We start from the raw sequence: 23,514 nt of genomic DNA on the forward strand, positions 1-23,514 counted from the left end.
ATTCTTCCAACTGAGTTAGATCCCCAGCCTGTTAAAACAGCAGTAACCAGAGCATAGCTGCCCAGACTGACTTCAGCCATGTATTCCTTTCTGCTTCAGCCTCTCGAGTACCTGGAACTTTAGAGCATGTGCCCCATCTGGTTATCACAAATACTGTTTCTCTTCATTGAAGCCGTTCTTAGGATATCAGTTGGAACCATAGGCTGTATTGTCTTTCATTTCAGTTGTCTTCTTGCCGTTTGTAGCAGACATTGACACATTCTCTCTGTCTTCTTCTGGCTTGATAGCTCATTTATTTTTTGTGATAGTTTAGTATTCTCCTTGTTTGAAGGTAACACTTTGGTGAATGAGTTTTGAGAATTATGTGTGCAGACCACAAGCATCTTTGTGCAAGTTGTTGGGAATTTTATAGACCTTGCCTCAGGAGCTTCTCTGAAATCCAGGCAAAGTGACTACACTTGTTTTCTCATCAGCAACAAAGGAACATTCCTGTTGGCTCACATCTTTTTCAAGATGTTTCTGTCGTTGTCTTATATTCAGTATGATTCTAGTCAAAATCCCAGCAAGTTACTTTTGTAGATACTGGCAAACCGCCTTTTTTTTATAATAATTTAATTATATGGAAAGAAGGAAAATCCAGGACAGCTAACATAAAATTGCAGAAGAACATAATTAAAGACTAATCATGGCTGTCATTGTGACTTGTTATAGTTTTCAAGACAGTGGTGCTGGGGGAAGAAGAGACAGAGTCAGGGAAACATGGTCCCAAACAAATCATTTGTCACCTGGTTGCCAGCACAGACAACTCAGTGTTCGGGTGAATACTGTGTAATAGCTGGACATATGCATTCCACAAAATCACCCTGCAGCTAATCTTTCCCATGAGCTCACTCAGTCTGTCTGGTGGTAGGTGTTTATATTGCTGATCCTCAGGCTCTGACTGGGGAGAAGAAACAGCTCTGTCAGTCACAAGCTCTGAATGTCAGTTTAAAAAAAGAGTTTAAAATTTGTAGATACTGAAGATATAACAGAGGTGTCTTCAGAGACAGGAAGCTTATTTTACAAGCAGTCTGCAAATTAGTAACTGCAACTGAATTGAAATTTCAGAATTGCTCCATAAAGGGTAACTTATGAGATGAAAAGATAAAACCACACAGTGGGAAAAATATTCAGTGTACATGAAGAGCTGTTGAAGCAGAGCAGTAGGGAAAACAGTTTTCAAGTGGGAAAGCATCTAATAGTCGCTTCATCAGTAGGGAGACGTATGGGAAGTCAGAGTGTGGAGACTACTGGTCGCCTCGTCCCGAGGGTTAAGTCAGACAGCACCCAGATGACCTCAGCCACCTACAGAGCCCAGATCATGGCCCTCATTTCCTTGACTGTGGTGGCTGTCAACCTCACAAGTCCTCTTTGGAAAATACCTTGATAAAAATGAGGATTTAGAAGCTAGGCCTGGGGATGGAGAGATGGCTCAGTGGTTAAGAGCACTTGACTGCTCTTCTCTTCGAGAGGACCTGGGTTCAATTCCTAGAACCCACATAGCAGCTCACAACTTTTCAGGGGACCTGACATCCATGGCAAAACACTAGTGCACATAAAATAAAAAGAAATAGAAGCCATGCCTGGCAATGCATACCCGTGATTCCAGCAGTGTCAGGAGTCTAAAACCATTCTCTGCTACTCAGTGAGTTGGAGGCCAGTTTGAACTACCAGACCTCCTCTCAAAAAGCCCTTCAGTGGTTTAGTAAAAATGGCATACCTTACATGTTTTATCTAGTTACATTCCTACTAATTTGAGTTTTTTAGGTGTACTAGTCTTGTAGGGATGTCAACAGTTTTATGACACATAGCCTATGGGATCAAAATTGTCTTTTCCCTTCCCAATCTAGGAGACTTCTTGTGATCAGAGTGAAGGCTCTGGTTCTTCAGAAGACGAGTGGAGAAGTGACCGAGGGAGCGACAGCGACGACAGCGACAGCTCAAGGTACCGCCCTCCGCCCTCCTTTGCATCGCACAGGAGTCAGAGTTGTTGCCCTGGGTCCGAACTCTGCTGATTCTGGTTAACACTAGACTAGCTCTGGAGTGAGTGCATACTGAAGATGTTAACTTAATCTTAGGCCACATTTAAAATGAGTGTTCCATCCAAGTGTGTGTGCAACCTTATGTATTTATTACTAAATGTTTTAAAACGTCTTTAATTAGGACTCAGGTTTCAGTATGATTTTAAGCCTCCATTTTTTCTCGTATTACTTTACACAAACTTTTTAGCCATGCCCAGATGCTTTCCCATACCCATAGTATACAGGTCATCTAGCCTTCATGTCCTTTTGTATGGTGCGTTATTCCTTTAAAACATTCTGGGAATTGTGCAGTATCCATAACATCAAATATTAGCCAGGCGGTGGTGGACCATACCTTTAATCCCAGTACTCAGGAGGCAGAGACAGGAAGATCTCTGAGTTTGAGGCCAAGCTGGTCTACAAAGCGAGTTCTAGGACAGCAGGGATTGTTACAGAGACAACTCTATCTCAGAAAAAAACAAAACTAATTACGTTGTGAAGCACTTGAGATGCAGAAGAGTCCTCATCTCTTGCTGTGTGGTGAAATTGTGCTATGGGCTGAAAGCTTCTCTTACAGGCCTACTTTTCTGCTCTGACTTGTTTGTACTCCCAGGGTGCAGTTCTTGCTAACCCTTTGCTGCATTCATAGCATGTCAGAGGGTCAGCCTTTTGGAAGACTCTATCACTTTCTTTTTGGCATTAAGTTGCTTCCCTTGGTGTCTCCTTTGGTTTGTAACACAGGGTGGAATTTGTGGACCAGTATCTACAGCGTCTTGGAGGCACTGGGGCTCTTGGTTCTCTGTAATACATTTTAATTTTAGTACTGCTTTGCTTTCTGAGAGGGAAGTTATCACTTGGCTGTAGGCCTGACTTTTCATTGGCTCTCATTTAGAGGGTACTTGACAAAAGAAAAAGGTTGGAGATGTTGCTCTGATGGTGGAGTAATTGCCAGGCATGCGCAAAGCACAAAAAATAAGAAGCTCCTTTAAGAGTTAGCTTAGGTTGCTGTTCAACAAAAATATTCTAATGCTAGGCAGTGGTGACACACAATTTTAATCCCCGTACTCCGAGGCAGAGGCAGGCGAATCTCTCTGAGTTTGAGGTCAGCCTGAGTTCCAGGACAGCCAGAGATAAGAGAAACCTTATCTCAAAAAACCAAAAATAAACAAAACAAATTCCAAGTGCTTACCTTCTTCTCATTGTTGGTAAATCAGTCTTTCTTTTCTGTCTTTTTCTTCGTTTCCCCTCCCTCCCTCCCTCCCTCCCTCCCTTCCTCCCTTCCCTACTTCCTTTCTTCATTTTATGTGTAAGTTTCTTCCCTGAATGTGTGTTTGGGCACTATGTGTGTCTATTACCTAAGGAGGCCAGAAGATGGCATTAAATCTCCAGGAACCGAAGTCCCTAACAGCTGTGAGCCACCATGTAGGTGCTGGGAATTGAACCCTGGTCCTGGAAGAGTATCCGGTGGAACCATCTCTTTAGCCCTGGTGAAAATTTCTTTCTCCATCTTGGTTGTGATCTGTGGTCTGTTGGTCTTTAATGGTAGTGTGAGCAGGGTGTTTAAATTTCACCTAGGCCCTTCATTTTCCTCTCTGATGCTCACCCTTCATTCCCTCTGGGTCTGCTCTGAACTTGCTGTTATGCTTGCATTCTGGTCCTGTGCAATTGAAAAACGTCCTGATGTTGCAGCGACTCCTCGTCCCGATACTCGGACTGGACAGCTGACACAGGAATCAACTTGCAGCCTCCATTAAGGATGTCGTGTCGCCGCCGAGCAGCCCGGGTCTGCAGTAGTTCAGAGGATGAGGTGTCTACGGAGAATATGTCTCCCCCAAAGAGAAGGCGGGAAAGAAGGAAAGAAAGCAAGCCTCAAAGGGAGGTAGGAAAAACAAACCTAAAGATACTGCGTGCCTCTATTCATATGCTGTGTTTTCTTTCTGGTTTGCTTGTTTGCATTACTTGTCTTTTTCTATAGTTCTCTTTTCTCTTGGTGCTGGGATTGAACCCAGGCCCTCAAGCCTCACACCGAGGTGAACTCTGCACTGCATTAATGAAGCATGTGCAGAGTCGCTCTCTACACAGAGCCTGCCTCCTTAAACAGGTCTCCACTGCTTCCCGGCTCCGGCCTGGCTCTTGTCTTAGTTCACCTTTCCTTGAGCTTTATTTTTGTAAACAAATGTTTTTAAGGTTATTCGTTTTATAACAGTCTTGGGGTCTGTTGCAAAGAAGAGAAATGTGTTGGAAGAAGTACAGTTCTACTGTCCTGAGTAGTGTCAATATAGTTTAGAGTGGATCCTGACTTTGCTACCAGGAATAAATGTGATGTGTTTTGAACATACATTTCTCCTACCTCTTGTTGCATTTGTTGGTTTGGTTTTAGTTTTTTGTTGCTGTGCCCCTCCCCCACAATGGTTTCTGTGTGTAGTAGTCCTGACTGTCCTGGAACTCTCAGACTCGAGATCTGATGTCCTTTGTCTCTCCAGTGCTGGGGTAAAGGTGTGCACCGTGTGCCATCCCTGCCCAGCTCTTCTTGACACATTTTATTTTATATACATGTCTTCATCTTATGGCTGTAATAATGCTTTATTTCTTTAGTGCATGCCCAGTAGGTACTGCCTCATGCCGTTGTCATAAAGATGTCAAGTTTTGTTTTTGTTTTCTCTTCCTGTGTAACAGATCCCCTTAAGTATAAGATTCACTTAAGTGTAAGAATGAGTATTTTTAAAAATATTTATTTATTTAATATATAGTGTTCTGTCTGTGTGTATGCCTGCAGGCTAGAAGAGGGCACCAGACCTCATTACAGATGGTTGTGAGCCACCATGTGGTTGCTGGGAATTGAACTCAGGACCTTTGGAAGAGCAGGCAATGCTCTTAACTGCTGAGCCGTCTCTCCAGCCCAAGAATGATTATTTCTTACTTTGGGTCCGGAATGCAGGTTGCTGAGTTAAAGGAACCTAGTCCCCTCAGCTAGCTGCTTGGATATCCTGACAGCATGCTGTCTGACCTGCCCCTGAGCCGCTATCCAATAGTGACACCAAGAGAAGAAGTTCAGTTGGTCCCTTGTTTACCTGTCATGCTTGAACCCCTAGTTCTACCTCTAGCACACGTAGGGTAGGTATAGTGTTGACATTCCGCAGGAAGATGAGAAGTTTAAGGTCATCCTTAGCTATGTACTGAGTCCGAGTCCATTTTGGTATACATAAAACTTATCTCAAAATTCTAAAATACAAAAGGAGATTCTTAATTATTACTAGGCTGTGTTCAAATTCCGAGTGGAGTCTCAGTAGAATAGCTTGTGCCTAGAAGGTGTTTAGTGTGACATAAGGGCATGGGGATGAGGGAGCCCTAGGCTGGGTTTAGGTAGCTCCACAGTGATTTTAGAAGCTACAGGGAAGTGGAGGATTAGAGCCAGGCACTTTCATAATTTTTTAAAAGGCAGTACATGCTTGTGTATTGAGCCAGACAAAATGACTTTGAATAGTGAAGTATTTGTTTTTCAATTAAATAGCGTATCTTGCCCCTTTCATACCAGGCTTTATTGTCTCCTCTTGGCAGAGTTTGCGAAGGACGACTCCAACAGAGCTGGCAGATGCGGAGCATTTGTATGAGTTTCACCCTCCTGTTTGGATAACTGACACGACACTTCGCAGGTCTCCCTTTGTTCCTCAGATGGGTGACGAGGTGAGAGCAGAAGCCGCCCAGAATGTGTGCAGGAAAGCCAAGCTCTTACTGCTCCGTGGCTTCCTAGTAAACAGACACTTCCCTTTGCAGGTGATATACTTCCGTCAGGGTCATGAAGCTTACATTGAAGCTGTCAGAAGAAATAACATCTATGAACTGAACCCTAATAAGGAGCCGTGGAGGAAAATGGATCTCAGGGTAGGTCATTGTTAGAGCCTAGTGCGTAGTTTCCATAAAATGTTAATGTAGGGGGCAGGTGGTGAGAGAGCTTATTGCCAACCTCGAAGATCTGAGTTGAGTCTCCATGTCCCTCATGGTAGAATGAGAAAATGCACTTCTACATGTATTGCTTTGACCTCTACATGGGCACCATGGCACATGCTTGTGCACAAGTAATAAATACATACAATAAGTGCAGGAAAAGTGAAATTCAAAGTATAAGTCGAGAAAATGTCAGACTATTGACTGGTTATCTTGTACTGATCACAAGCCACTCCAGAATCCCTTAGACTTGTAGTCAGTACACAGACTGCCTGCGTGGGCGTCTCTGTGTGAGGTGTCTGTCATCTGGGGCGGGGAAGGATGACTGCAGTCAATGGCAAATTACACTGTGTCTGTAATCCCAGGTTAGGAGCTGGCTAGTCTAGCAGTAGTACATAGAGAAGTACAGGAGTGATAAATTGACGTTTAAAAAAGAAAAAAGAAAATAAAATTTCTAAATAAATGTTTATTACAGGATCAAGAGTTGGTCAAAATAGTTGGAATAAGATATGAGGTTGGACCACCAACGCTCTGTTGCCTCAAACTAGCATTTATAGATCCGGCAACTGGTAGACTTACAGATAAATCTTTCTCCATTAGGTATGTATTATATTTCTGTGGAATTACTTAAATGTAGATTTTACATCTTGCTGATTAGTAGGCCATTCTCCTTTAGCTGCATCATGCATGTAGACCCGTGGACAGGTTTGCCAGGGAGCAATTAAGCAAGGGGTTTGCTGTGTGAGTGACTTCCACGATGCTCACCCAGGCAGATTAGAGCCTATGCAGGGATTGGTTACACGGGGGTAGTAGATGTACTGGTTTAAGTTGAGGACACACTGCACTGTGCTGTTTGGAGACTGAAAGAGAAGACAGGGTCCTCACTAAACCTACAACTCACCATTTGGGTAGGAACCTGCCTATCTCTGCCTTATAGGCACGTGGCACAACTGGCTTATGTATGGATACAGGCCATCAGAACTCAGATCCTTACATTGCCCTGAAAGCACGTTTGCTAACTGAGCCATCTCTAGTCCCTTGTTATCTTCTCTAAATGTGTTAGATGTGCCTGGGAGGGTGGCCCAGTGCTGGGCAGAAAGAGACAGGTACTTAGTATTCACTGGTTAGCGAGTCCAGCCTGCTGGCAAGCTGCAGGCCAGTGACAGCCTGTCAGGAGGACAGGTGGGTGGCATTTGGGGATGATGACATTCCACCCTTGTGTGCACATGTCCTCAGGAGCTTGAAATGACAGAGTGCCTATACCTTTTAACACTGTTGCTTTCTACTGTGGTAATTTTCAATTTTCTTTTAGATATCATGATATGCCAGATGTTATCGATTTTCTTGTGTTGCGTCAATTTTATGATGAAGCAAGACAGAGAAACTGGCAGCCTTGTAAGTCTGTCCTTACTGAATTCTATATAGTACTAAACCATGAGCTGCTCTTTAGATAGAGCACTTTTAACTACAGTTTATACAATTTCTGGAAGTGTAAGTGGCCTTTAAATATATTGGCTTATTACTTGTGCTGATCGGTACCTATTTTGTGTAGACTTTCGATCCTTACAATATTGCTTCTGCTTACGGTGTTTGGGAATCACTGTTTTGTTATGTATTAATAATACTGATATTTTAGAGACAGGGTCTGTCTTTGGAGCTCTGGCTGTCCTGGAGCTCTTGAGTGCTGTGATTAAGGTGTGCAGCACCACACTGGGTCGTGTGTAATTGTCCTTGATGTAGTGCTTGTGTAAGTTGTTAAAACAGCGGTTCTCAGCTTGTGGTCACAGCCTCTTTAGGGTCGAATGGCTCTTGACAGATTCCGAATATCAGATACCACATCACTATTCTTAACAGTAGCAAAATTACAGTTAAAAAGTAACAACAAGAATAATTTTATGGTTGGGGTAACCACAATATAAGTAACTGTATTAAAGGGTCGCAACATTAGGAAGGTTGAGAAGCACTGACTTAAAACAATCTAATAGTTAAAAAATAATTTCAGGACTGGACGTTGGTGTGTGCCTACAATTTCAGCACTCAGAGAGAGGCAGGTAGTTCTCTGTGAATACAAAGCCAGCCTGGTCTACAGAGTGAGTTCCAGGACAACCAGGACTATACATATTGAGACCCTGTCTCAAAGAAAAAGAATAAAAGGAAAAAGAAAAATCCAAAATATTGTGTAAACTGAGTTCTTGTAACACACACCTTTAATCCCAGCACTCGGGAGGAAGAGGCAGGCAGATCTCTGAGTTTGAGGCCAACCTGGTCTACTGAGCAAGCAAGTTCTTTGATGTCAGGCCTACATAGCAGGCCTGTATCCAAAAAGAAAGAGAAGAAAATAATGTTGTGGTATGCCACAGTACTTTAGTTAAGTGATACATCTTGAGGGGACGAGTCCTTTAGGAAGTAGACTGGGAAGGTCGCTCAGCTCTAAGGACACTCGTTCCTCTGGAGAGGAGCAGAGTGCAATACCAAGCACCCATGTCAGACAGCTCATAACTGCCAGTATATCCGTCTCTGGGGTTTGATGCCCGTCTTCCCACTGGGCACCTATATGCATGTTCTTTGAGTGTGGGTGCTGCCCTCTTCCTACCCAACCCCATTTTTAAAAAGTCGTAAAAACAAAAACACAAGCATTTGGATCAGCAAGATGGCTGAGTGGTGAAGGTTCTCCCTCTGTATCCCAGCCTTCCAGCTAGAGTCCGGTCCTGGAATCAGCATGGTCTATGGAGTGACTCCTGGACGTTGTCCTCCACCCCAACACACACACACACACACACACACACACACACACGCAGGAATGGAAGTGGAAAACTTTTTAAGCTACTTTATGGTTTGTTTTCCTTTATAATCTAGTGGTTTTGTTCTGCAGTTCATGTGCATACAGGAAGTTGATTGATCTCAGTTTTATACTGTGCCATTATCTGATGGAGGAGAGTTATCTATGTTACTTTCATTGGTTAATTAATAAAGAAAACTGCCTTGGCCCTTTAAGAGAACAGAAAATTAGGTAGGCGGAATAGACAGAACAGAATTCTGGGAGAGTTGGGGAGAAGCTTCAGGCAGTCGCCATAGTGAGTCTCCATGCTTCTCCTCTCTGAGATGGACGCAGGTTAAGATCTCTCCTGGTAAGCCACACCTCATGGTGCTACACAGATTACTAAATATGGGTTAAAGGAAGATGTGAGAATTAACCAATAAGAGGCTACAGATAATGGGCCAGGCAGTGTTTAAAAGAATACAGTTTCCGTGTAATTATTTCGGATAAAGCTAGCCGGTTGCTGGGAACTGGGCGGCGGAACGCAGCCCGCCGCTTCCTTCTACAATTATCCTATTATTATTTGTTTTAAGGAGTTACTTTTTTGAGACAGTCTCTCACTGTGGCCCTGGCTAGCCTGGAATATACTGTAGACCAAACTGGCCTTGAACTCACAGAGGGGTCAGATAGATGGATGGGTGACTTTGATGTTTGAAAAATGCGGGGTTAGTTTATAGTATGAAATGACTGGTATCTACTGAAGTGAAGTCAGGCTTCAGTGTTGCTGTAGGGCGCTTTAAAATCCTTATAGTCTAGAGCCTCTACTGCAAGGGACAATTTTGATATATAGTGACTGGGGTCGGAGGGGGAGTGCGGGGGCTCATGCTAGGCCACAGACCCATTCTACCCGAGTACACATTGTAGAATCTGCAGGGCTCTGTAGGAGCCGTCTCAACATCCCTGTACAAAGCTCTACTTTCTTCTGTTGAATTACTGTAAGACAGTAGAATTGATTAGTGGCTATGTAGTTCTTTTAAACAATAATACATTTTTAATGCTTGAGTATTTTCAGACCTGGTTTTTAACCTTTTCTTTTAAACTTTATTTCGTGCATTTTAAGTGTGTATGTGTCAGTGAGAGCATGTCATGTGGCTTGTGTGAAGGTCAGGACTTGGGGAAGGCTGTGATCTTTTGTCGTAAGAGTCCCTGAAGATAGAACTCAGGCAGGCATAGTGGCCTGTGTCTTTATTCCTTAACCTATTTCACTGGCTGCAGACCCCGTTACTCATGAGATTTGTAAGGATTTTCAGCGTATGTTCATGTTGTATGTAGACAGAGACTGCGCTTTCATTTCCTGCCCACCCAGACCCAAATAATCACACAGAAACTGTATTAATTACAACTTTGTTTGGCCAATGGCTCAGGTGTATTCCTAGCTAGCTCTTATATCTTATATTTTATATTTTACTACAAGGCTCATGGTTTGTTACCTCATATCTTGCTTCTTGGGTGGCTATATGACATCTCGTCTCCGCCTACTTTCTATCTCTGGATTTTCTGCCTGGCTTTACTCTGCTAAACCATTGGCCAAAACAACTTTATTCATCAACCAATGAAAGCAACATATTTACATAAGGACACCCCACACCAGTTGTATTTTATAGTGACAACTGCAATCGTAAGACTAATCATAGCTGTTAAAATTTTCCTGCAGATTTTTTTTAGAATATTTCATAAATTTCTCAAGTGTATTTTAGTTGCACCCAGTAGAGAATTTCTTTCTCTCTCTCTGTCTCTCTGTCTCTGTCTCTCTCTCATCATGTTGGTTGAGCACAGGGCCTTAGCACCCTCTGTGATATACCCAGAAGGCTAAGGACTTTGAATTTCTTAAACTTTGCACTTGATCTGTTTTTCATGTATTATGGTATTTTATAGGTAGAAGGTGTCCATAATGCTAGCAGATGCACACCACAGACTTGATCACTTCTCTTATAGGTGACAGATTTCGATCTATTATTGATGATGCTTGGTGGTTTGGAACTGTGCTGAGTCAAGAGCCGTATCAACCGCAGTATCCTGACAGTCATTTCCAGTGTTATGTTGTAAGGTCTGTATACAGAGAGAAACTGCTTGCTGTGTCAGGTCACCGTGTGACTGACATGATCAGGGTCTGTGTATTTTGCGCCATTGGGTCAGTGACCTCCAGTATGTCCCTGAGACCTGTAATACACCTGTTGCTGCTAATATTTCTGAGACACAGGTCAGCATTGATACTGTATTAATAGTCACAAAAACCTTCACCTCACCCACTAGCTGGCTATAGGATAAAAAAGTCTGGTGATCAAGCTTTAACACTGACTGTGCTTCCCTTACTCTGAGGGCAGTTTGCTTAGGAGTTCTGATGTTTTTGTAAACCTTAATTTAGTTATTTTTCCATGTGGATAATTTGCTTGCATGTACCATAACATGACTGGTAGCCTTCAGAGGCCAGAAAAGGGAGTCAGATCCTTCAGAATTGGATTTGCAGATAGTGGAGCTAGGAATCGAACATTTGTACTCTGTTAGAGCAGCCAGTGCCCCAACCCCTGAGCTATCTCTTTAGCCCCCGCATAAACACTTTTTTTTTTTTTTTTGTGAGATAGGGTCTATCTGTGTCATCCTTCCTATTCTAGAACTTGCTATGTAGACCAGGCTGGCCCTCGAATTCGAGATCCTCCTACCTTTTCCTTCCAGGTGCTGAAGTTAATAACATGTACCACCATACCTGGCTATAACTTTTGTTTTGAAACAGCTCTGGCTGTACTGGAATCCCTTTTGTAGACCAGGCTGGACTCAAACTAAGAGATCCACCGCCACCTGGCCTTTCTCAATTTTTTAATACTAATGTTGGAAATGTAATTCCTGCAGTTAGGCTAATTTTTGGTATTTTTTTTGTAATGTCTTGCTATGCTGTAGTTTGTTTTGGGGGAAGGTAACTAATGCTTCCTGTTTGTTAAACAGGTGGGACAATACTGAAATTGAAAAGCTTAGCCCATGGGACATGGAGCCAATTCCTGACAATGGTACATATTTGTCATAAGTTCTGAGATTATTTTTCTTCCAATGTTTCTCAGTTATGCACATAGTGGGACATGCTTTTGTCTACTCATGAATGTCCTGAACACAGTCTTAGAGCTTTGCTAGAAGAAAACTGTGTGATACCTGTTTGTTTTCTTTTGGTCTTGGAGATCGTATTTATTGTAGGTGTCTTAGCAGTTCATCTGCCACATGACCCACTTTATCACCAGCACACGTGGCCACGGGGGGTGGGGTAGTGGTGGTGTCCCGACAGGGTCTCTCTGTGTAGCCCTGGCTGTCCTGGAACTGGCTCTGTAGACCAGGCTGGCCTTGAAATCAGAGATCCATTCACCTGCCACTACCTCCTGAGTGCTGGGATTAAAGGTATACACTACCACCCACCTGGCTCAGTTTTTATTTTTTTTTAAAGATTTATTTATTTATTACGTATACAGTGTTCTGCCTCCATGTATGTCTGCATTCCAGAAAAGGGCACTAAATCTCACTATTTATGGTTGCTAGCCCACCATGTGATTGCTGGGAACTGAACGCAGGACCTTTGAAAGAGCAGCCAGTGCTGGTAAATGCTGAGCCATCTCTCCAGCCCCAGTGGTGCCTGGAACATTACTTTTGGAAGGAGATGTTCTCTATTTAGTCTTTATCCGGGTCATAGTGCTTCCACCTCAATTCAAACAGTTCTTGTAATCTCTGTAAACAACTTAGAATGTTGAAGGGTTGAGTTCTTCTTTTGCCCAAAGAAGTAGTTTAGTTAATGATCTTTTCCAGTTGAGCTTGTGTATATAGTATAGATTGCATGTTAGAGGTTGATCCCCCATACCTCCTCTTTAATTTTCTTTAAAATGGAATTTGTCATAGTTGATCCACCAGAAGAACTGGGAGCAAGTATCTCTGTCACTTCAGATGAGCTAGAGAAATTGCTTTACAAACCCCAAGATGGTGAATGGGGCCGGAAGTCCAGAGATGAGGAGTGTGAGCGTATCATCAGTGGTGTGGACCAGCTCCTGAGCCTCGGTGAGTCTCACACAGTGCCCTCTGAGATGGAGCTCTCTCTTAGGAATTGTCATCTATAGGTAATGAACTTACTGTTTAAAAGCTTAGAATTTTGTCTTTTTCAGATATAGCAGCAGCTTTCGCAGGCCCGGTGGATCTATGTACATATCCAAAGTACTGTACAGTGGTGGCTTATCCAACTGATCTTTACACAATTCGAATGAGACTTGTTAATCGATTTTATAGGTTAGTAGAGCACCCCTTTCACAATATCATAAAGAGCTCTTAGGACATGGTAACCAGCATGAATGAGAGGCACAGCTTGCAGATGGTTACTATGAGTTTTCAGTGCTGGTGAACATGATTTCCTGTTGTTGCTTGTTATGTCTTGGGGTGAATGACATATGTTGGGTAGTCAGGCATCAGATGATATACCAAGCTTCATTCATGTGTGCGTGTGTTAGAAATCAGATCCTGTTTTTTTTTTTTCAGCCTGTCAAATTCTTTTTAAATGCATGAGTTACTAGAACTTTAATTTTTTTAATCATTTTTATCTGTCTGTCTGTGTATACGCATGTATGTATGTCCTTATGCATACACATTTCCTTGGAGTCCAGAAGAGAGAGCTCCATCTCCTGGAGCTGTATTTAAAGGTGGTTGTTTCCACATAATGAGTGCAGGAACAGCCAGTGCTGTTAACTGTTGAACCACTCTGTAATTCAGTCACAGCTTCATTCATAACCATGAACTAAAGATGGTAAAGGCTTATGAAACAGTGTAACTCACATTTTCATGATAATGTAGATAGAAATTTAGATACATATTGCTTTGTGATACAAAGCCTACTTTGAAATAAAAGGAAAGGACTGGAGAGATGCCTCAGCGTTTAAAAGCACTGGTTGTGCTTTCAGAGGTCCTGAGTTCACTTCCCAACAGCCACATGGTGGCTCACAACCACCTGTAGTGAAGTCTGATGCCCTTTCCTGGTCTGCAGGTGTACATGCAGACAGAGCACGGAAATGTAAATGGAGCCTACGCTTCGTTTCTGGCCACCCGACCTGAATAATCACATAAAAACTATATTAATTACAGCACTGTTTGGTCAGTGGCTCAGGTGTATTCCTAGCTAGCTCTTACATCTAAAATTAACCCATTTCTATATTTTCTATTTTACCATGGGCTCATGGTTACCCTCACATCTTGGTTTTTGGGCAGCTGTAAGGTGTCTCCTGACTCTGCCTCACTTCTCTCTGCATTTAGTTTAGTTTTCCCACCTGGCTCTATTCTGCCCTGCTGTGGGCCAAAGCAGCTTCTTTATTAACCAAAGGTAATAAAACATGGGAATCCCACATCACTGGAATAAAAGGAAAGTAATACAAGATCTGTAAGAGTGCTTGTCTTGAGGTAGCCCCAACTGGACTGCGTTGAATTTTGCCCCCTTTTCACGGAGGTAAATATTAACTCCTACATTTAAAAGTAGTACATTTCATGAGTTAGTAATCGACTTGTCTGAGCAAAGCTTATTTCTTAGAGATAGCAACTTTTTGTTGTCGATTTTTAAAATCATTGTTAATTTTAAAATCACTTTGTAATTTTTTTAAAGATTTATTTATTATGTATACAGTATTCTCAGTGCTCTGCCTGCAGGCCAGAAGAGGGCAGCAGATCTCATTACAGATGGTTGTGAGCCACCATGTGGTTGCTGGGAATTGAACTCAGGACCTTTGGAAGAGCAGGCCGTGCTCTTAAGTACTGAGCCATCTCTCCAGCCCATTGTTTTAATAGTAATCGATACTATTTAAATTTTTATGATCCCATTGATGTAAATACTGTTGAACATAATTATTATTCCACAATTATAGTGGAATTATAACTAGTCATGTGTTTAAGCTAGAAACCAATTTGTAATGAAACTGTTCGTTTTGACAGCTTCGAAAGGTACTCATAGGCGTGGTGGAAAGGAAAGGCTGTGTGTGTGTGTGTGTACACGTGTGTACTGTGTGTCTACGTGTGTGTACGCACGCATGCATGCATGTGCCTGTGTGTGCGCACATTGTGAGATAAAGTGATTGAGGCGGTTTATTTAAATTAGATTTAATTTAATTAAATTAGATTTAATTGTAATTAGATTTAATTTAATTAAATTAGATTTAATTGTAATTCGTTGTCTATTGTGATTCTAATGACTGAGTTGAGAGCGTGAGGTTATTTAGAGTGACCTTTCACTAGTGCTGTCTGAAGAAGCGTCTCATTCATTTACTAGGCTAACTTTGCTAGGTTTTGGTTGCTTTCCTTTTAAGTAATGTTACTTTTCTTTTCGAGGCGGTTATCTGCATTGATTTGGGAAGTCCGATATATAGAGCATAATGCAAGGACATTTAATGAACCGGAAAGTGTAATTGCAAGGTCAGCTAAAAAAATAACCGACCAGCTTCTGAAATTTATTAAGTAAGTGATCTCATGTGTGGTGGGAAAATGATTTTTTTCAATATACTGTGTTTTTATAGCGTCTCATGTTTATTGCCTGAATTCTTCCCATCTGAGGTTTTACTTGAGGGAACATTTCCTTGCATACTTTCAATAAAGGAATGTGACCAATTTAGTTTTAGTTTTTAATACTTCATTAAGTGTATGGGTATTTTGCCAGCTTATATGTATGTGCACTTGTGTGCCTGGTGCCCTTGGAGGCCAGAAGAGGGTGTGGGATCTCCATGTAACTAGAGTTCCAGAGGCTAGTTACCTCCATGTTGGTGCTGGAAGTGTAGCCCAGGTCTGGGGAAGCACAGCCAGTGTTTATTACCACTGAGCTGCCTCTCCAGCCCCAACCTGTATGTGTGTATGTGTATGTATATATGTGTGTGTGTGTGTGTGTGTGTGTGTGCAAACACACACACGAATCGTGTGTGCCTGGTGTCTGATGAGGTCAGCAGAAAGATGACATTGACTCCCTTGGAACTGGAGTTAGAGGCGGTTGTGAGCCGTTAGGTGGCTGCTGGAAATCGAACCCAGTTCTTCTGCAAGAGCAGTCTGTGCTTTAAACTGAGGCTTCATCTCTTCAGCAAATGTGAAGTATTTTATACTACTGTATGGCTAATAGCTGTGGTATAAAGTGTTAGGTTGTGTCAGTTTCCAGTGTTGTAGTAGTTTGTACGCCGATGCCCTTGTGTCTCAGAGTCACATCTGGACTCGCTGGCGTTCCAGTGCTGGTTTGCTTTGTTGTTTTAATCGTCTTCTAAGTTTTCTTGACTCTTATTTTTCTGAAATGTTGGTCACTTAATTTTGTAGACTGTAGGTTTTCCAGGCATCTTTTAATATCTGGGTTAAATTTGAATCCATTTTGATTGTGCTCTGTAAAAGTAGACTTGTGTAAATAGTCTGTAATTTACTTTCTTTGCAAACTTATTTGAAATTCTATGAATACTGACGTGGGAATTAAGACCTGAGTTCCTTTAGAGATGTCATATTTTTGTGTGTGGACAGATAACCCAACTTCAGACTTCTCATGAGAGAATAAATTTCCTTCCCATGTGTCTGTCTTGTCTTTACAAATTCTTTGAAAGACTCCTTAAGTCTAAGGCTGTACCAACCCTGAACATGTCCGGTCTTGTCTGAAAATGAATGGACATGCAAGTCAGGACAGTGTCCTAAAGAGCCCACAAACACATATGCCCTACTTTCTGTATTGTTGGAAAGAAGTTGCATTGAGCAGATAACAGTGCCACAGTTAGCAGTTAGCTGAGATGGAGGGATGCCCGGTTCCTGTCCCGAGTGTGAAGGTTTTGATGTTGGCCAGAGTCAGTGTGCCCATGTCGTCATTTCTTTTGGGCTTCCCTTCAGCATTCTTTCCTTTGTTTATTCACTGACATTTAGATGGTTGGTTTGGTTTGTTTCCTTTCTCTTCTGTCTTAAATCTCTTTTTCTCATGGTATTTGCTATATCAGTGTTACTGTGGTAATACCTAGGAGAAATCATGCTGTGTTCATCCTGAAAAGGCCACTTAGAGTACCATTATTTCTGTGTTACCAACTGATTTTGAACACTTAAATTATCATTATTCTAAATTAGAACATTAAAGTCCATCTTTTAAATAGAGGACTGGTTACAGCCGTGTATCGTGTTTAAAGTTGTGTGTGTCTAGCCTGGGAACTGTCTGCATTTTCACATGCAGTGCGTGCTTGTGAGAACAAACTACGCTTCATATGACTAATTGTGAAAATTTAACTTTTAGGAATCAAGATTGTACAAATATATCAGAACTGTCTAACACTTCGGAAAATGATGACCAGAATACCGATGAATTGGTATGACATTTTCACTTTATAATGATGCATTGATTTCAAAGCGAGAATAGAAAATGTAGTCATCTAATACCAGCTTTTGTGGTATGTTCCAGGTAGCTATGGCAGTAGGGTGCTTGATGAGAATGTTCATGGTTAAGTGATGTCTCTGGTACACCTTGTGCTCAGATGATGATTTCTGGTGAGAACTCCATAGTAAGGTGCTCTGGGTTATCCTAGGACGATAGTGATCTCCCTAAAACATCTTCTGGTCCTCTGCATGGCTAACTGGTTTTTGTGTTCTGTGTTCAAAGCCAAATATTCATATAGATTACAGCTTCTGCCTTAAAGTTATATGGTGATACTGCATATTTTATGAGATGACTTAGTTTGGTTTATTAAAGAAAGGGGAAAATCACTAAATTCAGGAATGTCTAGTTGAGCGTTGCTTCTGGAACTGAATTCTCAGATGGAGTAAGATGTGGACTCCTACGAGAAAGGAGGTAGGGCATCTGTGTCTGTGGGCTTTGCAGGACACTGGCCTGGCTTGTGTGTCCGTTCATTTTCTTGGGAATAGAGCACCAAATCCAAGGATTTGATGTGACTGTAAGGTAGGAGCAGCAGTTGTAGCTGTAGTGGGTGAATACAGCTTGGCGGGTAAGGTATCTCTGATGGTTGCATTTTAATGTGGATTGAATGCTTGACTAAGAAAGAGTATTCTTCATATGATTGTGAAGCTCAGGTACAGATAGTGTTGTTTTCTTGGAATAGAGAGGAAAAAAAATAAGCTCTTTTAAGGGGAAAAGTAGATTAGCTAGGATTTGGTAAGGAGATCTGTTCAAAAAAAAAAAAGAAAAATCAAGTATTTGGGTGTGGTGGCACACACCTTTTAATCTCAGTACTCAGGTGGGAGAGGCAGGTAGATCTGAGTTTGAGGACAACTTGGTTTACATAGTGAGTTCCAGGACAGCCAGGACTACAGTTAGTAAGGTCCTATCTTTTTTTAAATTAACTAGCCAAAGAAATAGAATACTCACTTTTATTGTGCAATGATTGTCCTAATTAACATGGAAGAGCTAGACATGCAGTTGTCTTGTTTATTTTCATGTTGCTTCATTTCCAACTGGAGTGCCAAGTGTTTTCCTATGTCCGTTTCTTTGCTGTATCTGCTGTTGCAAATGACAAACTTTATTCCACAAGCCAGATGTTGCTGTGAGCATGGAGAAGTTTGATGTGACTCTCATTAAAATTATGGTCTCTCTCTTTCTCTTTCACGTACACACACACACAGACACACACACACACACAGACACACACCCTACTCCTGTGCTTTCTGTTTGAGTTCATTCAAACCAGACAATACCTTTTGTGTCTTCTTTGTGGTCACATTGGTCTCTATAAGGCATCTCTTCTCATGTGACAGCTAGGCTCTGTGACATTTTTTGGTTGAGAAGCCTCTCTCTCTCTCTCTCTCTCTCTCTCTCTCTCTCTCTCTCTCTCTCTCTCTCTCTCTCTCTCTCTCTCTCTCTCTCTCTCTCTCTCTCTCTCTCCTTCCTTTCCTTCTGTTTTGTTTGTTTTTTCGAGACAGGGTTGCTTTGTAGCTTTGTAGCCTGTCCTGGAACTAGCTCTTTTAGTCCAGGCCAGGCTGGCCTCAAACTCAGAGATCCACCTGCTTTTGCCTCCTGAATGCTGGGATTAAAGTCGTGCACCACCATCCATCGCCCTGTGAGGAGCTATTCTTCTACCTCATTTTCAAATGAGTGTGACACACAAGGTGCATGGGTGAGAGAGAATTGGTAGAATCACTTGTTAGATTGTATGCCCTGTGCTCATTCCACATTTAATGTTACTGTAATTCTTCTCATTAATCCTCTTTTTTGTTTTATTTATGTATTTATTTTTTGGTTTTTTTGAGACAGGGTTTCTCTGTAGCTTTCGAGTTTATCCTGGAACTAGCTCTTGTAGACCAGGCTGGCCTGAAACTCGTGGAGATCCTCCTGCCTCTGCGTCTCAAGTGCTAGGATTAAAGTGGTATGCAACCACCGCCTGGCTCTCATTAATATTTTCTTAAAGTATATTTGATTGCCTCAATTTTTTCCTTTTAGAAAAGTGTGTTTAGAACATTATGAAACATGATTGGATGTTTGTAGCACTCTGCTTTGTCCAGCTAGATAACAAGTTGGAAACAGCCACAACTTCTAATACAATACAGAAGGTAGAAGAGCCCACTAAATTTTTTTAAGCTAGTATCTTACATCATACTGTGTAAGTGCTCTCTTCACATTTCCCACCCAGGCTAAAATAACCTGCAGGTGTGTTTTCAGGTCCACAACTGGAGAAAGAGGAGCAGCAGAGCCACCAGCTGTGTTGAGAGCGACTGGAGGAGGCAGTGCAAAGCCTTGCTCATCTTGATCTTCCAGTGCGAGGACTCGGAGCCCTTCAGACAGCCTGTGGACCTGGTCGAGTACCCAGTAAGTTCCCTTGTTGTTGAGAAGAGAGTGGGGCTGCAGATTTATATTAAACCCAGGAGTAAAAGGACGGGCTTTATTCATGTTGGTATGTTCTCTTTCTACACTAGGTTAGTTCTGTGCATGGTAACTCACTTAAGAACCTAGACATAGCTTCACAGTGTACTGACTGAAATGGGGGGGGGGGTCTGTATGTGGGCTTTGCTGTCTGTAGGCAAAACATTAATTTACTGGGGCTAGAGGTGGCTCATAGGTTAAGAGGTCTTGGCTGCTTTTACAGAAGTTTCTGACACTCACATAGCAGCTCACAGCCATCTCTAACTCCAGTCCCATGGGATCCACTGCCCTCCACAGGCAGCAGACGTGCACACAGTGCATATTCCTACATACAGGCATACTCACTCATTTTATACAGCAAAGACTGAGATAACGAACAGGACATGTGGACATTGATCAGAACCTCGAACACGAAACACCACCTGCTACAGCAAGCTTGGGATTACTGAGGACTGTAAAGCAGAACATTAAAATACCCTTGTTTCATGGCCAGTATGAATTGTCATTTAACGATATGTTGGCGCCGGAGAGATGTCTCAGCAGTTAAGAGTGCTTGCAGAGGACTAGAGTTTAGTTTCCCATACCATGTCAGGCAACTCATAAATAACCTGTCCTTCAGAGGGGTCTGAAATGCTCTTGTGGCCTCTCTGAGCACTGCACGCACATCCTAACATAAAGTAAGATAAAGTAAGCCGGGCATTGGTGTGGCACACCCTTAATCTCAGCACTCAGGAGGCAAAGGCAGATGGATTTCTGTGAGCTCAGGGCCAGCCTGGTCTACAGAGAGAGTTCTTGGACAGCCAGGAAACAGAGAAACCATGCCTTGGAAAACCAACCAAATAGAGATAAAGTAAAATCTTTAATATTTGATAGTTTCTACCATACTGTTGACTGAGTTTTCTGCCCTGCCCTGTTCCTGCAATGGTTGAGTCCCAAAGAAACCACATAGAGGTCTACATTAGTTATAAACTGATTGGCCCATTAGCTCAGGCTTCTTAATAACTCTTATAACTTATATTAGCCCATTACATGTGGCTAGGTACCTTTTTCGGAGAGGCAGTCACATCTTGCTTGCTCTGTGGATGGGTCAGGAATGCGGAAAGAGCTTCCTTCCCTCTTCCCAGAATTCTCATTGTTCCACCTCTACCTCCTGTCTGGTTGTCCCGCCTATACTTCCTGCCTGGCTACTGGCCAATCAGCATTTATTGAAAATATAATTGACAGGATACAGACCATTGTCCCACAGCACCATACCTTTCTTTTTATCTTAATGAATATACCTTAAAGTACTAATTCTGCGATATTTTACTTTTCCCCTTTCTATCATTTTGAATATTTTAGAGATCTAGGTGTCGATGTTTCCTTTTAAAAAATCTGTGTGTATGGGTATTTAATGTGTTTATTTGCATGTATATTAGTGTGCCTTGTTTGTACTGCCCAGGGAAGCCGGAAGAGGTGTCGAATCCTCTAGGACTGGAGTTACAGGTGGTTGTGTGCCACTTTATGGGTGCTGGGAGCTCAGGTCCTCTGAAAGAGCAGCCCCTAGCCCCTTACGTTTTGAGGGCACGAAGTTCATCTGTGAATTGTCATTTTTAAAACAGGATTACCGAGATATTATAGACACTCCAATGGATTTTGGAACGGTAAGGGAAACTCTAGAAGCTGGGAATTACGATAGCCCTGTGGAATTCTGCAAAGATATCCGATTGATATTTAGCAATGCAAAGGCCTATACACCCAACAAAAGATCAAAGGTAATTTTTTTCCTTGCTTTATTTTAACACAGTGTGCATGACATGTACTTTCTACTTGTTAGTAGTGGTTAGAGTATGTACAATAACTGGGTACACACAAGATCTCCGTGTTGGACAAGTTGTTGCCAAAGCTCTCATAAGAACAGTTCTTAATCTTAAAGGTCCTCTCGTGAGTATGAAGTTACATGTGAACATAGATAGAGATTGCTGGTTAGGATAGTGGTGGAGTTTATTAGTTTATGAATAGACACGGTAAGAGATAACTTGTATCTATCAGTAAGTAGCACATTTATAGTGATATAATAGAAGATACATGAATATAGTTTTAATTGCCATGAGCTGAATAATGTATACAGTTTGTATACTATGGCCATAAAGATAATTCATGTCCCAAATCAGTTGCAGAATGGCATAAAACTCTATCATGCTACTCAGAATGGTGTGAATTTCAGAATTTTAGATGTAGCTTATTTGTGGAAATGTCTCTTAATATAATTGGATCCTGACTAAGAAAGACCCAGGAGCTGCTCACTTTAAAAACAAAAACCATTTTTGAGACAATGCTTGAGGAGTGGCTCGCCAGGAGGGGGTGCTTGTTGGCTGTCAACTCCAGCAGCCTGAATTTAACTTTCAGAGTCCACATTATGGAAAGAGTGAATTTAACTCCTACAGGTTGTCTTCTGATTTTTTTTCTGTCCAAACATGAATTTAAAAAATGTAAAATAGGATAAGAAAAATTTTGAGACAAGAGTCTTTGACTGAGCCGGGCGGTGGTGGTGCACGCCTTTAATCCCAGCACTTGGGAGGCAGAGGCAGGCGGATCTCTGTAAGTTCGAGACCAGCCTGGTCTACAAGAGCTAGCTCCAGGACAGGCTCTAAAGCTGCAGAGAAACCCTGTCTCGAAAAACCAAAAAAAAAAAAAAAGAGTCTTTAACTGGCTTGTAACTTGCCAAGTGATAGTCTTGACTTGCTAGCTAACTAGCCTCAAGGATTCATGCCTATCTCCCTGGGATCATAAGACTGTTCTTCTATATCTGCTCCCTCCCTTCCCCCTTTTAAATGTGGATTATGGGGCTTGAACTCAGGTCCTTATGCTCTCAGAGGACATTCTTTATTGGCTGAGCCATTTCTCAGCCTGATAGTAAACTTTTGAGTATTAGACCTGTGCACTTATTTCTGAATTTAATGTGGGTATGTGCAGGCTTCCTCCAGTAATTAGACCAGTTTGATGTTATTTTAATGATTTGATAATTATTGAATTTGTTGGGCTTGGGATTTGACCCAGTTATAGAGTGCTTACCTAGCATGTGTTAGAACCTGGGCTCTGTCTCCATGCTGCATGAGCTGGGTAGTGACACACACTCAGGCGCCCAGTTGTTCAAGAGTGATTGAGGAGGACCAGGAATATGCCTACATTGTAAGTGACTGGATGTCTTCTTTGTATGTGATGAAAGACGTTCTGTATCATATATAGATTTAGGTGGTATTCCAGTCAAATTTCAAAATGATTGCTGTAAAAATGCTTTTGTTTCTTTGATCCAAACACACACCAAATAGCAGTATTAGAAGTAACTTCGAAATTTGTTAAGGAGAAATGTGCACTTTGTGACTGGTTGGGACCAATGTTAAAGTGGGGGAAAAACTAACTTGTTCTCCTGAGGATATCCACTGAGTTGTCTCGGGTTGTGGAGTGTAGAGTTGTCTCTTTACCACTAGTCTGAAACGTCAGTGCTCAGTGCATGTGGATGTCTCCAGATGCTGCTGATGTGTGGCAGGTGGGAAGGAAAGAAGGTATTCCTCCACCTACAGTGACCTGGGACAGAGTTACTTTGTAATTCTGGTTTTGTTTTTGTGTCTGTATAGATTTATAGTATGACCTTGAGATTGTCTGCTTTGTTTGAAGAAAAAATGAAGAAAATTTCCTTTGATTTTAAAATCGGTCAAAAATTTAAGGAGAAACTTCGGCGAAGCCAAAGATTTAAGCAACGGCGAGGTTGTAATGGTGCCGTTCGGGCCGACAGAAGTGTAAGGTGAGTGGGCATGGCGTTGCAGATGATTGGTTTTTAATTTAAGATGTACACTCTCATTTATTATTTAGGCTTCTTTAGCTTTAGCATCAAGAAACCT

The 23,514-nt window shown here is 41.9% G+C and overlaps 1 protein-coding gene across 1 annotated transcript in view; it reads left to right on the forward strand.

Moving 5' to 3' along the window:
- Positions 1-23,514, forward strand: part of Brwd1 (bromodomain and WD repeat domain containing 1) — an 83,889-nt gene that overhangs the window by 50,671 nt on the left and 9,704 nt on the right. Inside the window, exons 22-36 of the mRNA XM_038344584.2 lie at positions 1,890-1,984; positions 3,750-3,939; positions 5,619-5,744; positions 5,835-5,942; positions 6,481-6,605; positions 7,318-7,400; positions 10,759-10,870; positions 11,764-11,825; positions 12,697-12,852; positions 12,957-13,077; positions 15,154-15,279; positions 17,060-17,132; positions 19,433-19,579; positions 21,235-21,387; positions 23,251-23,417. Coding sequence (XP_038200512.1) covers positions 1,890-1,984; positions 3,750-3,939; positions 5,619-5,744; positions 5,835-5,942; positions 6,481-6,605; positions 7,318-7,400; positions 10,759-10,870; positions 11,764-11,825; positions 12,697-12,852; positions 12,957-13,077; positions 15,154-15,279; positions 17,060-17,132; positions 19,433-19,579; positions 21,235-21,387; positions 23,251-23,417 — 1,844 coding nt within the window. The remainder of the gene's footprint in view (positions 1-1,889; positions 1,985-3,749; positions 3,940-5,618; positions 5,745-5,834; positions 5,943-6,480; positions 6,606-7,317; positions 7,401-10,758; positions 10,871-11,763; positions 11,826-12,696; positions 12,853-12,956; positions 13,078-15,153; positions 15,280-17,059; positions 17,133-19,432; positions 19,580-21,234; positions 21,388-23,250; positions 23,418-23,514) is intronic.

Source organism: Arvicola amphibius, chromosome 10 (assembly GCF_903992535.2).
Source record: "Arvicola amphibius chromosome 10, mArvAmp1.2, whole genome shotgun sequence".
NCBI classification, from domain to species: domain Eukaryota; kingdom Metazoa; phylum Chordata; class Mammalia; order Rodentia; family Cricetidae; genus Arvicola; species Arvicola amphibius.